The 14,015-nt window shown below is 53.7% G+C and overlaps 1 protein-coding gene across 3 annotated transcripts in view; it reads left to right on the forward strand.

Annotated features, from left to right (window-relative positions):
- KLHL18 (kelch like family member 18) overlaps positions 1-13,503 on the forward strand; it is a 54,138-nt gene extending 40,635 nt beyond the window's left edge. For 2 of the 3 annotated variants that reach the window (XM_032867891.1, XM_032867892.1), the window contains 6 exons: positions 1,395-1,555; positions 2,719-2,855; positions 4,189-4,426; positions 7,239-7,343; positions 9,047-9,158; positions 10,267-13,503. In XM_032867891.1, coding sequence (XP_032723782.1) covers positions 1,395-1,555; positions 2,719-2,855; positions 4,189-4,426; positions 7,239-7,343; positions 9,047-9,158; positions 10,267-10,653 — 1,140 coding nt within the window. In that variant the 3' untranslated portion in view covers positions 10,654-13,503. The remainder of the gene's footprint in view (positions 1-1,394; positions 1,556-2,718; positions 2,856-4,188; positions 4,427-7,238; positions 7,344-9,046; positions 9,159-10,266) is intronic. The other variant, XM_032867893.1, reaches the window with a different exon arrangement.
- The last annotated feature ends 512 nt before the right edge of the window (positions 13,504-14,015 follow it).

The following is a 14,015-nucleotide window of genomic DNA, read 5'->3' on the forward strand; positions in this document are numbered from 1 at the left end:
AGTGGCATACGCTGGTGTGGGGTCCACTTATGGAGCTGGACCTCACCAGGGAAGAGACTTTTTCTAGATGGGTGTGATTAAGGGAGGAAGGTGCACAGCATGAGTGCTGAGGGCACCCACCCAGAAACCGCAGAGCCCATGCTGGGTGAGACAGCGGGGAGGAAGCAGGCCAGAGGGGCCCTGAGCGCGAGGTTGGGGGAGACGGAGCAGCGTCAGAGGCCCATTGACATCAGTTACGGAGGGGAAAGGATTGGAGGCAGTGGTGAGCACGGCAGAATGATACCGATGGAAGGGGCAAAGCATTTGAATGACTAGGGTCCTCGAAGGACAAAGAAGGCCTCTTGTGGGGTTCTCAAGAAGAGTGAATAAAGGAGAGCACAGGGTATTAGCAGTCAGAGAGGAGCAAAGGGCAATCCCTTTGGTCAGCATAGGTGTGGTGCAGGCACCGGAAGAGGGCAGAGTAGATGTTACTTGGAGCAGAGGGTGGCCAGGACTGGACGGTGAAGGGCTCTGGTGCGGGGGTGAGATGCTCGGACCTGCCCCTGCAGGCGCCAGGAGCTCGTCTGCGGCAAGGTGTCCGCTGCTCCGGTCGCTGGGAAACCTAACCCAGGCCCCAGGCAGAGCAGCTCGGGACGCTTGCCTTGTGGAGTCCTGGCCTGCCCGGAAGCTCTGCTTCAGCGGGAGGAGCCCCAGGTTCCAGGAGGCAAGCTGTTGGGAGGTTAGTCAGCTCATTTCCCTAATGTCCGAAGAACAGTAGGAAAGGGTGTCCCGAGTGTGGCCATGTGGGCGCTATAAGGTTCAGGGAAGAGCCTGTCCCAAGAGCGAGCCCTGTCCTGAGCTCTTCCACTAATGAACATGACCTGGGGCAGCTCGCTTATCCGTGATACATTGGATCCAGGGTTCTAGAGGGAGGTACCCTTATGGCTGAAGCCCTTAGGGAAAGCTCCAGAGAACGTCGATCTGGAACCAGGCCTTAAGGAAAGGGGGGCAGATTTAGATGAAGAGGAGGATATGAGGGGCCTTCAAGATGCAGGGACAGAGAAGTAGCCAGCCTGGGAGAGCAGAGGGTGGAGGGGGCCGAGGAGGGAAGACAAGCGGCCAGTGTGGTGACATGCAGAAAGGAGGAAGGAACCACTGGCAGCTTTTCATTAGGAAGACGTAATGAAAGCCGGGAAGCTGTTACAGTCACTGAGGCTTGCCTTTCAGGAGGCTGGGCCAAACGGGAAGATTGGGAAAGCAGAAAGCAGTGACTTCAGGAGACAAGCGGGAGGAAAGATGGAGGGGCCCGAGGGACTGCCTCCGTATAGGGAGTGCAGGGGTTGAGACTGGGGGCCCGGGGATGTGGCCCCAGGAGTGAGGGGTTACTAAACGGCTTGCACTGTCCGCCACGGCAGGTCTTTGAAGCTGCGTTGGCCTGGGTCAGATATGACCGGGAGCAGAGGGGGCCGTGCCTCCCTGAGCTGCTGTCCAATGTCCGCCTGCCCCTCTGCCGGCCCCAGTTCCTGTCAGACCGCGTGCAGCAGGATGACCTGGTGCGTTGTTGCCACAAGTGCAGGTGAGCGAGGCCGGCCCGCTCAGGACGCTCAGGCGGAGAGGGGCTTGGGCACCCAGGCTGTGTGTGTCCCAGCTCAGGGGTGGGAGAATTTGACACGATCAGTCCTAATTCACAGCATACAGATTAACCTGCCTTGGGTCTAGACCATGGAAGAGCCGAAGTCGATCCCTTGGGCAAATAAATGTGCCATGAGGGGGCATGGACGCAGAAGGGGCCTCCTCCCCTGCACTCCCCGAGGATCTCCTAGCATCTCCGGGAGCTGACTTAGTAGTGACTCCCTGGGGCTCCTCGTTGTCTCCAGTAAACGTTAGTGCACTAGCCTCAGGTGGGTTTGGGCCTGTCTGTAGTGATAGGCAAGGGGGGAGGAGGTGTTTACCAGCAGGGGAAACTTACCCAAGGTACATCAGTGATGATGTGGCATAGCAGAGCTCCCGAAGCAGCCAGGAAGGTAGTAGCCATATGGGAGGGTCATTATAAAAGTAGAGCAGCAAAGGAAAATGTTCACCTTCCTCCAAACAGCCTATCATACTCACAGCGAGTTCAGAGGAAGTCAGTGGCTGTGTGCGAGCCACGTGAAGGCGTACGGCATGAGGGGGTGGAGGTGTGGCTGCAGGTAGGGGGGACCCCGTGATAAGCAGTCCAAGAGGGCTGTTGAGTTTGAACTTCGTTCTGAAGGCAGCAGGTAGCTATTGAAGGTTCTTCGACGGCTTGGGCGATAGTGTGGTGGGTGTGGAATGGAGAGGCAGGACTGGAGGCAGGGCAGTCAGTCAGCAGCAGTTGGCTTCTGCCACAGTCTAGGTGAGAAATGTCACTTTGCAGGGTGCGAGCCAGAGGGATAGGAAGGAAGAGCTGGGTCTTGGCAGACAAGATGCAGGCTGCTTCTCGAACTCCCCAGCACCAGCTGTCGTAGCCACTACCCTGTTCTCCTGCCAGTGTGTGCCTACTAGAAGATAGTCGTTCTGATTACTCTGCTCATCTCGCCTCTCTGATTCAGTAGCTGTGCTTCTGCCTGGACTCACCTGGGTTCAAGACCAAACCTTCCAGAATGCTTCTCCTTGAATGTTTCCCCTCCAGTTGGGGGTGGGGCAACCAGACTCGGAAATATAAATGTAGACCATGTGGGGAGGATACCTGGCTTTGTAACATCCTGCACCTTATTCCAGGGACCTGGTAGACGAAGCCAAGGACTATCACCTCATGCCGGAGCGCCGGCCCCACCTGCCGGCTTTCAGAACTCGGCCTCGCTGCTGCACGTCCATCACGGGCCTTATCTATGCCGTGGGGGGCCTCAACTCAGCAGGTATCTTGCAGCTCCCCTTTGCAGGGCCCTGTCTCGGACTTTGGATGAAAAAGCACCAAACAACCTAGCCTGGTCCTCTGGCTCCCTTCCTCCATGTGTCGCTACCCTGGTCCCTCCTGATTGTCGCAGCTGCTCTGCTGTGCAGTGAAAGGGTGTCAGGTGTGAATACCATCGAATTAGAGTATCAGAGCTAAGTACCAGCCCTGGAGAGCGTGCAGTCCGAGACCCAGCTCTGTTACCTGCTGCCTGTGATGAGAGTCACATTTGGTCATATGGATCTCTGGGGTTAGACTGAGTCTGTCACCATGAGAAGGGAAATTCTCCAAATACACAGGGTTGCCCCTACCCATAATCCCACTTTCTTGCCACCTGCTGCCTCCCGTGCAGCGCACGCAGGCTTTCGAGTCAGCATGTTCTTGGCCGCTCATCCAGCCAAGTTCTCAGGCAAGCTCATGAGGCCCCCTGCCCTCCTGCACACCCAGGCACAGGGAGGGCAGTGTGGACTCCTGGATCTTGGGGGCGCAGTGGCAAAGGGCGGTGTCACTTCCCACGTGAAGGCCAGGCCTTTCCTCAGGGTCAGTCCAGGCTCATGGAGAGGGGCAGGTGGTGGGCAGTCGTGGGCAGTTCTGTTTTTAATTGAAGGTTAATGAGAGGTGGGTTCTAGTCTGCTTACCCCATGCTTGTTGACCATGTGTCCTGGAAAAGGGACCACCTCAGCTGGTAAACGCTGAGGTGTGGTAGGTGTGAAGTGCCCCACGGTGGGATAGAACAGGGAGGAGATGATTTTATTTGATCCAAAAAACACCCTGTTGTAAATGTCAGGGTTGGACTCATCATTCCTGGTGACTGTAACTACCATTTGTTGAGCACGTAATGTGTTCTACAACTACGTTAGGTGCTTTTCTGCCATTTAATCCTGACGACAGCTCTGCCATAGAGATTATCTCCATGTCGCATGTGAGAGTAGAAGATGGGGATACAAAGCAACTTGCCCAGGGTCACATGCTAATAACTGAAAGCAGCAGGGGAACCCAGGTTCTTCCCTCTGGGCGTGCCCCCGCACTGTGGGGAGAGTGTGTCCATTTCCCTCCTGCTTTGGCCTTAAGCGGGTGGAATACTTCATTGTAGCTTAAAACTAAACGCTTCCTCTCTGATTCTGATTTTCCTTAAAGAATTCGGTTTGAGGTTAGCACGGCTAAAGCGTCTTAGTGGGCCCATGTGGCTTGAGTATTTCTGTGGGAAGAGCCAATAGAGCCAAGTCAAACGTTCCATGTAATCAATGCCCAACAGCTGTGATCTAAACACGTGGTCTCATTTGTTTTAATTTGAGTAGCAAATTTTTATGCAGGTGATTCCCTGAATGTGGTAGAAGTGTTCGACCCCATTGCCAATCGCTGGGAGAAGTGCCATCCCATGACGACAGCCCGCAGCCGCGTCGGTGTGGCCGTGGTGAATGGGCTTCTCTATGCCATCGGGGGGTATGACGGCCAGCTGCGGCTGAGCACCGTGGAGGTCTACAACCCAGAGACGGACACGTGGACCAGAGTGCGGAGCATGAATAGCAAGAGGAGGTATTCCGGAAGCCACTTGGGCAGCCCGAGCGCACACACTAAGCATCTGGGGAGCACCATGCTAGACGGGCAGGGGCACAGAGTAATACAAAACACAAGCTGGCCTGGCGATTTCCTGTGGCCAGGCCAGCCACTGCCAGCACCTCCCCGGAGCTCGCCCCCATCTCCTCCAAAGTAAAAATCCTTGCCTTGTCCGTTGAGGAGCTTGGGGAGACGAGACACGAACATGGGGAAGTTGTATTGTTATTTAAGTGTCAGATAAGGACTGAAACATATGTTACGGTAGATTTCCAAAAGGGAAAGAAACTGGATGGAAACATCCGGAAGATTACAGGTAAAAGGCGTGATTACAGGTGAAACTTGAAGAGTAAGGAGGGTTTAACTTTATTAGTGATGAAAAGACGTGAGAGGTATTGTCCTTTATACTCTTGCCCCACCCCCACCCCTGGATCCCTGCCACACCCATGCTTCTCTCACCCTGAGAGTTCGTGAGCCATAGCAACATGCTTCACTGCAATCCCCTCCCTCCGCCAGGTGTGAGCACATAGGTGGACTGGGTTTATGTCTCTTAACACACTCCAGATACTTGTCTCCTCTGTCACTTGCCTGCTAGATTTTCTGAAGAGGAGTTGGAGGGGCAGTTTGAAAATGACTGGGTCAGATGCTCTTTTCAGGCATTTCTGCTTTGTAAATTCTGTGGCCTAAGCATTTGCCTGATAGGCCCCTTTGTCTGACCCTGCTCTGGTTGTTGTGAGTATAAGATTAAGTGACTGCCTGTGTGGTGAGGAAGAAGAAGTGTCAGGCCAGGAGGCGCACATACCATGTTTTGCAATGTTAGTGTGTGGCCTTGAGTTGGGAGGAGTCTGCCTTTGTACCAGTAAGACCAGATTCACAAAGGGTCACAGTAGGTTTGTTTGGGAAGAAAAATCTGTATACATGATCTGCTCCTGCCTGAGCTAACACTCTCCCGGTTCCTTCCTCCCCATACCTCAGTGCTTCCCTTTTCTGTCCTTGGGCATCTCACAGCCTTCTGTGGCCTCGGATGACTCATTGCTCCATTTCCCCAGCCGTGAGTGCCTTTTTTGCTTTTACTGCAGCCCGTTCTTCTCTGGGTGTCTGCTCTGGGCAACTTCCTTGCTTTGACGTCACAGAGTTTGGAGTGTTGTGTGGGAGGAGAGTCCTCCGGGCATCCCCTTCCTCGTTGTGGTTAATGCCCTCTTACTAGCAGAGACCCCTCTCCGTTTCATCCCTTTGAAATTACAGGCTGCCAAAAACTGTTCTGAGTCACTTCTTTCCTACCGTCCCACACAGCTCTCTGTCCTGCTAGTGGTGACAAGCTCCTTCTTGCCATCATCCTTCCCCTCACTTGCAGTGTTCCAGGCCATGCTTCCTCTGGTGGACCAATCAGGCCCCCTCCGTCTTCACACTGGCTTTATCACCTGGTTGATAGTTAACCTCACTCAGTTCTATGGCTCTTCTCCCTCATATGGGTGTTGAACTCCTGTGTTGTTACTTCTGTCCACTTCTGGAAGCACATGACAGTGTCTAGTGAATTTGTGGTCTTCCCACCATCCTTGCCTGAGGCAAAAGTCCATTTCCTCTTCCAGGCCAGTTGAGGGGGTCTCTTACAGTGTCACTCGAAGGGACATTACAGGGATCAGCTTGGTTTCCTGTGTATGTTTGAAAGGTGGCAGTTAAACCTGGCATATTTTATTTTCCTGTTTGTCAGCCACCCAGATTCATCTTGAATCTTCTCCAGCATCAGATTTGAAAACAGTGAATTGGGCAGCTTGGCACACATGTCTAATTTCTCTTGAGGCATTGTGTAGAACAGATTTTCTGATTATGCCAGACCGCTGGGTCTTTGATCTGGGAAGAGGGGGGCACGGTGGGCAGCGTGGGAGTGGGCTCGTCTCATTTAAATCCGAGGCATGCCTGTCACTGGGCAGCCCAGAGAAGGAGCCAGCCTCGCCAGCCACGGCTGCTCCTCTGTACCGTGAAGGTGGTGCCACTTCCTTGGCAGGTGTGTGTGGGGGGGCAAATGGTGAAGGTAGAGGACCTCCATCAGTGCACAAGGGGAGCATAGCGTCACCCACAGGGACAAAGTAGGGGCCGTCAGTGCCACATCTGTCATGAAAAGACATCTGTCAAACTTTGCAGTGAATTAAATAGGAAAATCAGACTAACACAACAAACCCATATTGAAGGCCTGTCCCATACAAAGCACTACACGAAGCATGGTCAGAGTCACACAGAGGGAGACCCTGTCTTCCAGGAGGTCTCCACTTGTTAAAGAGGCGACAGGTGACTTCCCGGCACCCCAGGCACCAGAATGAGCCCCTGCGGACAGGAGCTTTGGCTCGCTCGGCACTGTGACTCTAGGGCCCAGGACAGCACGCCTCCTGAGTGCCTCATGGGACGCCAGGGGTGAATGAGTGACCATGACGACGACAAGGCCTGAGATAAAGAAGCTGCTCTGGCAGCGCGGGGCCAGGAGGGACTGATCGTTGCTGAGGCAAGGACGGCTTTTTGAGCAGGAGGGAGAGGACCTTGCCGTAATGAGACCTTGAGCACATCGAAGTAGAAGATGAACGTTTCAGATACATCCAGGGTGGAGAGGGCCCCCGAGGGAACTCCAACAGGGGGCACTGCAGAGCAGCTGCTTTCCCCTCTGTTCTACACTTAGTCTCACACGTGGGATTTGGGTCTGCTCTAGAAAGAGGCTGTGGTGGGCAGCTGGATCTCCAGGCAGCGTGCAAGGCTGGCCCAGGAGGTCTGAGGCCTGTCTACATGACAGTTCTGTCTTTTTCAGTGCCATGGGGACGGTCGTGCTGGATGGACAGATCTATGTCTGTGGGGGCTATGATGGCAACTCTTCTCTCAGCTCTGTGGAGACCTACTCGCCTGAGACAGACAAGTAAGGAGACCTACTCGCCTACAGCTCCCCTGGGAAAACTGCAACTGGTTAAACAGACAGTATGAGAATTAGAACTGCAGGGTCTTAATTTAAACTTCTCAAGGATACAGAGTATCTTACCATTTCAGTCCCTATAGTACTTTGTATATAATAGGTATTTAATAACTTCTAGTTCCTGAATGCAGGATTGACTAAATTTTAAAAACAAACAGTAGTCTACCTAGGTGGTTGAAGAGGTTTACTTAACAGTGTGTACTTCTTTGTTAAATCGCCCATTTTAACGGAAATGCAAGTGAAAGGAAATGAGGAATAAATGAACATCACTTTCCCAAGTAGGAGAGGTATGATTTGGGTTGGATGTGATTTAGGGGGGCAAGAAATGTTACATCGGGGATGCCGGGTGGCTCAGTTTGTTAAGTGGCTGCCTTCGGCTCAGGTCATGATCCCAGTGTCCTGGGATTGAGTCCCACGTTGGGCTCCTTGCTCGGCAGGGAGCCTGCTTCTCCCTCTGCCTCTGCCTGCCGTTCTGTTTGCCTGTGCTCGTGCGCGCTCTCTCTCTCTCTCTCTCTAACAAATAAATAAATAAAATCTTAAAAAAAAAAAAGAAATGTTACGTCGTCGGATAAGCTTGGAAGGCAATGACGTCTGTACCACCAGAGTTCTTAATTTCCATCAAACATAGTAACAATTTAAAGACTGAAAAATTCCACAGTAAAGAAATCTGTTGAATCTCATCTTACATAATACCTGTCCCCATCTTATTTTGTGGACTTCTCTTTGGAAAACAGCTGGCAAGTTTAGCCCAAATTTTTCATTTCAGTATTCGAATCTCCAGTTCGTTGAATGGCTTCATCCGAATGCTTTTCAGCCAACATCCCATTCACTTAACCAACTTACTGTGTGTCAGGCGGGGTGTCTGAGATCCTTAAAAGTAGGAGCTGGTCTGCTGGGTTCCCGGGTACATCGTGATTAGCCTACCCTGTGGGGTCTGCCTGGACCTCTTGGGTGCAGGGCAGGGAGCACCTTCCTCTCTACCGCAGCTGGCAGGGAGCGGCAGGGCGGCAGGGATGACTTTTGAGGAGGCCCATCACGGACAGTGGGAGATGCGCATTGTAGGCAGGGAGACAGTACAAGGAGAGGCCCAGAGGAAGGAAGGTGCTCGTTGTGAATGAGGAGCCGGCGTGGGTGGCACATGGCAGGAGGGGAAAGTGCAAATAGGTGAGGCCTGAGAAAAAAAAGAACTGCACAGGGAACTCAGACTCTGCCCTGGAGGAAACGGTGAGTAGCCACCCAAGGGGCATGCCACACGGCGTCGGGATGGGCAGGGTCTGAAAGCCAGGCCTCCTGTACAGAGGCTGTGGCAGGTTGTGCGAGGGGAGGCCCAAGCTAGGCCAGCGGTAATGGGGGTGGGAACAAGCAATGACTAGAAGGTTGGCCAGAAGGACTTGGTGACCACAGGAATGTTGAAGATAAAGGAGAAGAGGGCCATGAAAACATTGAATCTGAGAAGGACAACTAGATGGCCGGTGATCCCATTTCCCAGGACCAGGCAGGGTAAGAGGGAGGGGACTTGCCTACAGAGGTGGGGAGATTGTCCAGGGTGAGAAGGAACACTGTACAGTTTGCCCCACCCCTTCCGAGCTGTCCTGGGAGGACAGCAACACTGCATCTCATGGCTTCCCTCGTCTGGCTCTTTCCTGCAGGTGGACAGTGGTGACCCCGATGAGCTCAAGTCGCAGTGCTGCAGGGGTGACGGTGTTTGAGGGCAGGATCTATGTGTCGGGCGGCCACGACGGGCTGCAGATCTTCAGCAGCGTGAGTGTGGGCTCCCCTGGGGCTAAGGGCACTCACTCCTCCCACCTTCAAGGAATAATTCTGTTTTTAAAGATTTATTTTGAAGAGAGATCACAAACTCAAGTGGGGTGAGGGGCGGAGAGAGAGGGAGTAGGAGAGAAGCAGACTCCCTGCTGACCGTGGAGCCCAGCGCAAGGCTCAGTCTCACAGCCTGAAAGATCATGACCTGTGCCAAAATCAAGAGTCAGATGCTTAACCGACTGAGACACCCAAGTGTCCCCCACCTTTGAGTGTAATTTTGGAAGGCAGTTTTTTGAAAGAAACTTCAGCCTTGCTGTAACTGGGCAGAGCGTCATCTAGGGAGGTTTCGGGCTGTCTGCCATGCGCTCTGAGATTTCTTCCGAGAATGGAGCCAGTGTACGCAGAGGAGGGGAAGAGTATAGCCACGCCGTCCCCACCTCGCCCCGCTCCGTTCGCCATTGAATCGCTGCCCAGAGTAAGCTTAACTCCAGACAGTGCGGATTTGCGAATAGTTGTATTCTGGATAATTTATTTGAAATTACATTTATTCTTTTTTTTTTTTTTCAAGATTTTATTTATTTGTCAGAGAGAGAGAGCACAAGCAGGGGGAGCAGAGTGAGAGGCAAGCAGAGGGAGAAGCAGGTGCCCTGTGGAGCAGGGAACCCGATGTGGGGCTCGATCCCAGGACCCCGGGATCATGACCTGAGCAGAAGGCAGACGCTTAACCCACTGAGCCACTCAGGCGTCCCATGAAATTGCATTTATTCTTGAAAAAAACCTCAGCTGCCGTCTAGTAGTAGGTCCGTGACGTCAGTCAGTGCTGCACTCCGGACAGATTTCAGGAGACCCTGCTCTCCTCCCGCCCCCCGCACCCCACAGGAGTTCCACCTCGGGCAACGATGCTGTTTCCCAGGAAGTAGGACAGCAGGGGTCAGAGTAGGTGCTCTCGTGGATCGGCCCAGGAGCAGGGGTGCCACTGCAGAATGTGGGCATCAGGGGCAGTGCGTGGGCCTCTCCCTGGGGGCTGCCTCTGGGCGCCGCGAGGCCGCGCCATGTGCCGCACCCGGGCTCAGGCTCTGACTTGCGGCCCGGGCTCTCCGCACCGCAGGTGGAGCAGTACAACCAGCACACGGCCACCTGGCACCCGGCCGCCGCCATGCTCAGCAAGCGCTGCCGGCACGGGGCCGCCTCCCTGGGAAGCAAGATGTTCGTCTGCGGCGGCTACGACGGCTCCGGCTTCCTTAGCATCGCCGAGATGTACAACTCCGTGGCCGACCAGTGGTGCCTGATCGTACCCATGCACACGCGCCGGAGCCGGGTGTCGCTGGTGGCCAGCTGTGGGCGCCTCTATGCTGTGGGGGGCTATGACGGACAGTCGAACCTCAGCTCGGTGGAGATGTACGACCCGGAGACGGACCGCTGGACATTCATGGCCCCCATGGCCTGTCACGAGGGGGGCGTGGGTGTGGGCTGCATCCCCCTCCTCACCATCTAAGGCGGAGGGGGGATGTGGCGGGGTAGGGATCTGGTACAAACGTAGGCGCTCCCTTCCAGGGACAGGCCCTCTTGGGAGAGGGGGTAGACCAGAAGACGGGGTGAATGTGAGCTCGCTGGAGGTACGGCTTTTCCAGGTGCTTACATCCTCCCTCAGCGCGCTGCCCTGGGGACCGTCAAGCCTAGGTCACCAAGGTGCACTGCGTGGGGCAGAGCCCTTCTGGGTTCCGCAGCTGGCGACACGGGACTGCTGTGCTGGTCCACACGTACACGGGCTCCATCCAAGGCCAGCTCCCACCTGCCGCTTGCAGAAGGCCTGTCATCTGACACTCCTCCTCACCTGCTCTCCAGCCGTGCTGTGGCCAGTCAGCAGAGGAGTGGCTCTGGTGGCCCAGCCTGTTGGCAGCTGGGCTGCGGCTGGGGGAGGAAGGACGGACTTGGGGTTTCCTCATTGCCTGTGGTGGAGGCGCCCCAGCACCGGGCTCCTTGCGCACGAGCATCTCTTCCATCCGAGGGCACAGAGGACTGGGTCCTCACTGCTCGGTAACCAGGGAGAACAGAAGCTCTTCCCATGTCCAGCTTCGGGATTTCGGTGAGGTCTTTTCATCTTGTTGAGGAGCAACAGAAGAAGAAAAAGGAAAAAAAAGATACTTGAAAGAAATCGAAGGAAATTGAAACAAAGAAACACTTGAAAGAAACTGGAAAGAAAAGTACTTTTTTTTAAGCGAACTTTCTTTGGGAGAAGAAAACGTTGAAAGACACTAAAGGGGAACACGTGTCTCCGTGGAAGACCGCCACCACGAGAAGGGCGGCGTCCGCTCCCACGTTCGGGTCCCAGGGTCCTGAGGCCTTGCACGGCACTCGGGGTCGCCTCTGAGCCCTTGCGTGTCCGGGCCCTCGCGTGTCCGGGATCAGTGTATCCTCCACTGGTCCTCTAGCAAGGTGCTCACGGGGTTTGCATTCACACCCACCATCAGAGGACTTTTTTTAACTGTAGGCTTAGTAAGTGGGCTGCATTACGGCCGGCCGCTCTTCTAGGTGGGAGTTCCCAGCGGGTTGCTGGCGGCTCTGGGTGCCCCTGTGGTCACCTCCCACAGCCACCATGGCACTCACTCAGATTCCCCACCCCCACTTTCATTCCTCATCTGACCAGCAAAGAAAGAGCAGGTCCGGCCGGATTCTCGCCTGTCTATCATTCTTGGATCGTTTTCCTCATCGTGATGCTTCTAGGGTACATTGACCGTTGGTACCTCTAGAACCTAACCAGGGACTTGGTCCTTCCACCAGCCATGGCCAGCTTGGACCAGTAACCTCGTCTACCCCTCCAGTCCACTGCTTTTCCATGCCCTCGCCAATTCCAGGGGCCTGGCTTCCCTCCAGCCCTCGGCAGAACGACCAGCAAGGTGGGCCTTCACATTCGAGCAAAGCCAACTTTATGGCAGAGAACTAAAGGCCGAAAGACTCTCTTGCTGCTGCAAAGAACAAGATTTTATATTTCTTCCTCTGATCTTAGCAAATGACCTCTTGAAGAGACTCCATGCTCCTTCCTCCTCCTCCCTGGACGGGACCTCGGTGTCGCACAGCGGAACCCGAACAGGAGGACCCTTGTGTTACCAGTGCACTGGGCAGTGGGGCTGTCCTTCAACTGCTGCTGCCAAAATCTGGTTTTCTAAAATGCTTCCAGTACAGACTAAAAGAGGATATAGTTCCTTTCATGCAAGACTGGCTCTTAGGGCCCCATTCTCCACCTGGCTGGTCTCCCGTCCCTTGATGCCTGCCTGGGGTGACCTGGAAGCGTGTTCAGAAAGGCACAGTGTGGAGCCTGAGACGTCTTTCCCACCCCAGCACCACAAGGTTTACGAGTGTGTGCAATCGCCATGTATCCAGAGGGAAGTACCTTTGTTACCTGCGACTTAGGAGCTGGGCCTCTGCTACAAGCACTTGAAAATGATGTTTTTATTTTAAAAGACTCAGCAGTCTGATATAGTTGAGCCTGGGCTCATGGTGGAACCCCAGCATTTCTCAGTCCCTTTCGGTCTATCTACAGAGGTAGACTCGGAAGGCAGTGGGGTCTGTGTTTCCTGTTAGAGAGATGTGTGTCCGTGCCCATCTTGTTATAAGCCCTTCTGTGAACTAGAAGCAGTCCCGGCCAGCCCAGATCACGGAGGGGTTGAGGATCAGTGAGTGGGCTCACGAGCAGGCCTCCCAGATCCTCAGGACGGTGGCACAGATTTTGCCATTGAGGCTGATAGGTCATTTCCCGCACGATCTGCTGCTCTCGTAGTAACCTCCCAAACTCCACTCCCATCTCCTGGTGTGGAAGGTACACTGCTGCACCTGAGGCCCATGTTTTGATCTGGCTGAGCTCTGAGCAAAAGCGAGCCAAAACCAACTTTTGCACACTCTTCCAACAGTCGGCTCCGTAGTCTGAGGAGGATGTTTGCAAATGGCTGGGCTGGCTCTTTGGTGTTGGAGCCTTTTCATGAGCCCCAGTGAAGAGTCCCCACCCAAGGATACTGTGAAAAGGGTATATTCAGCGGGTGGGGGAGATGTTGTGCTCAGTGGACCATCTCTGAGCACAGGACTGTGGCACTCACTGTCCTTGGGCCTTTCCCCTTCCCAGATAACACACAGAGCCTTGTCTTCCAGGTTTCACCTGAGATCAAAGCCAGGATGGGAGCTGAAGACCAGCCTTTTGACTGGACCACAGAGATGGGAGTAGGTAGCAATTCTGCTCCTCCCACCCCCCACCAAGTCATTGTTCCCCAGCAAATCTTACTTCCTTTTATTTATAGAACGCATGTCTTTTGTGTTAAGAAACCAAAGAGAAATAAAGAGTACACTCCTAATATCTTCTTGTCCTTTCTTGTTTTATTTTTTAAATATTAGAAGTAAATCATCTTTTCTTTGCCTTTCAGTGAAAAAATACACTGGACAATGTAAAAATATTCCTGTGAAAATAAGAGAGGAGCCAGATGTGTAGCAAAAGCAGTCCTTGGAGAGACATGTGTATTCTATAAGAATGGGTTCTGGTGAAAAATACGCATGTTGCATACTTGCTGGTGTCCAAATCAGCACTCCTCTCGGCTTTCCCCTTTTCTTCACTCAGAGCCATAAAACATGAGTTCCCTGATGGAATGCAGCTGCCCCATTGACTGTCTAGAACCAAAATGTCCAGCTCCTTTCTAAAACTCTGGGCCAGAAGTGCTTAACCTTGGTGCACATAAAAGGTACTAGAAAATTCTTTTTTTTTTTTTTTAAAGATATTATTTATTTATTTGACAGACGGAGATCACAAGCAGGCAGAGAGAGAGGAGGAAGCAGGCTCCCTGCTGAGCAGAGAGCCCGATGCAGGGCTCGATC

Source organism: Lontra canadensis, unplaced genomic scaffold (assembly GCF_010015895.1).
Source record: "Lontra canadensis isolate GAN:19392208 unplaced genomic scaffold, GSC_riverotter_1.0 scaffold35, whole genome shotgun sequence".
Classification (NCBI taxonomy): Eukaryota; Metazoa; Chordata; class Mammalia; order Carnivora; family Mustelidae; genus Lontra; species Lontra canadensis.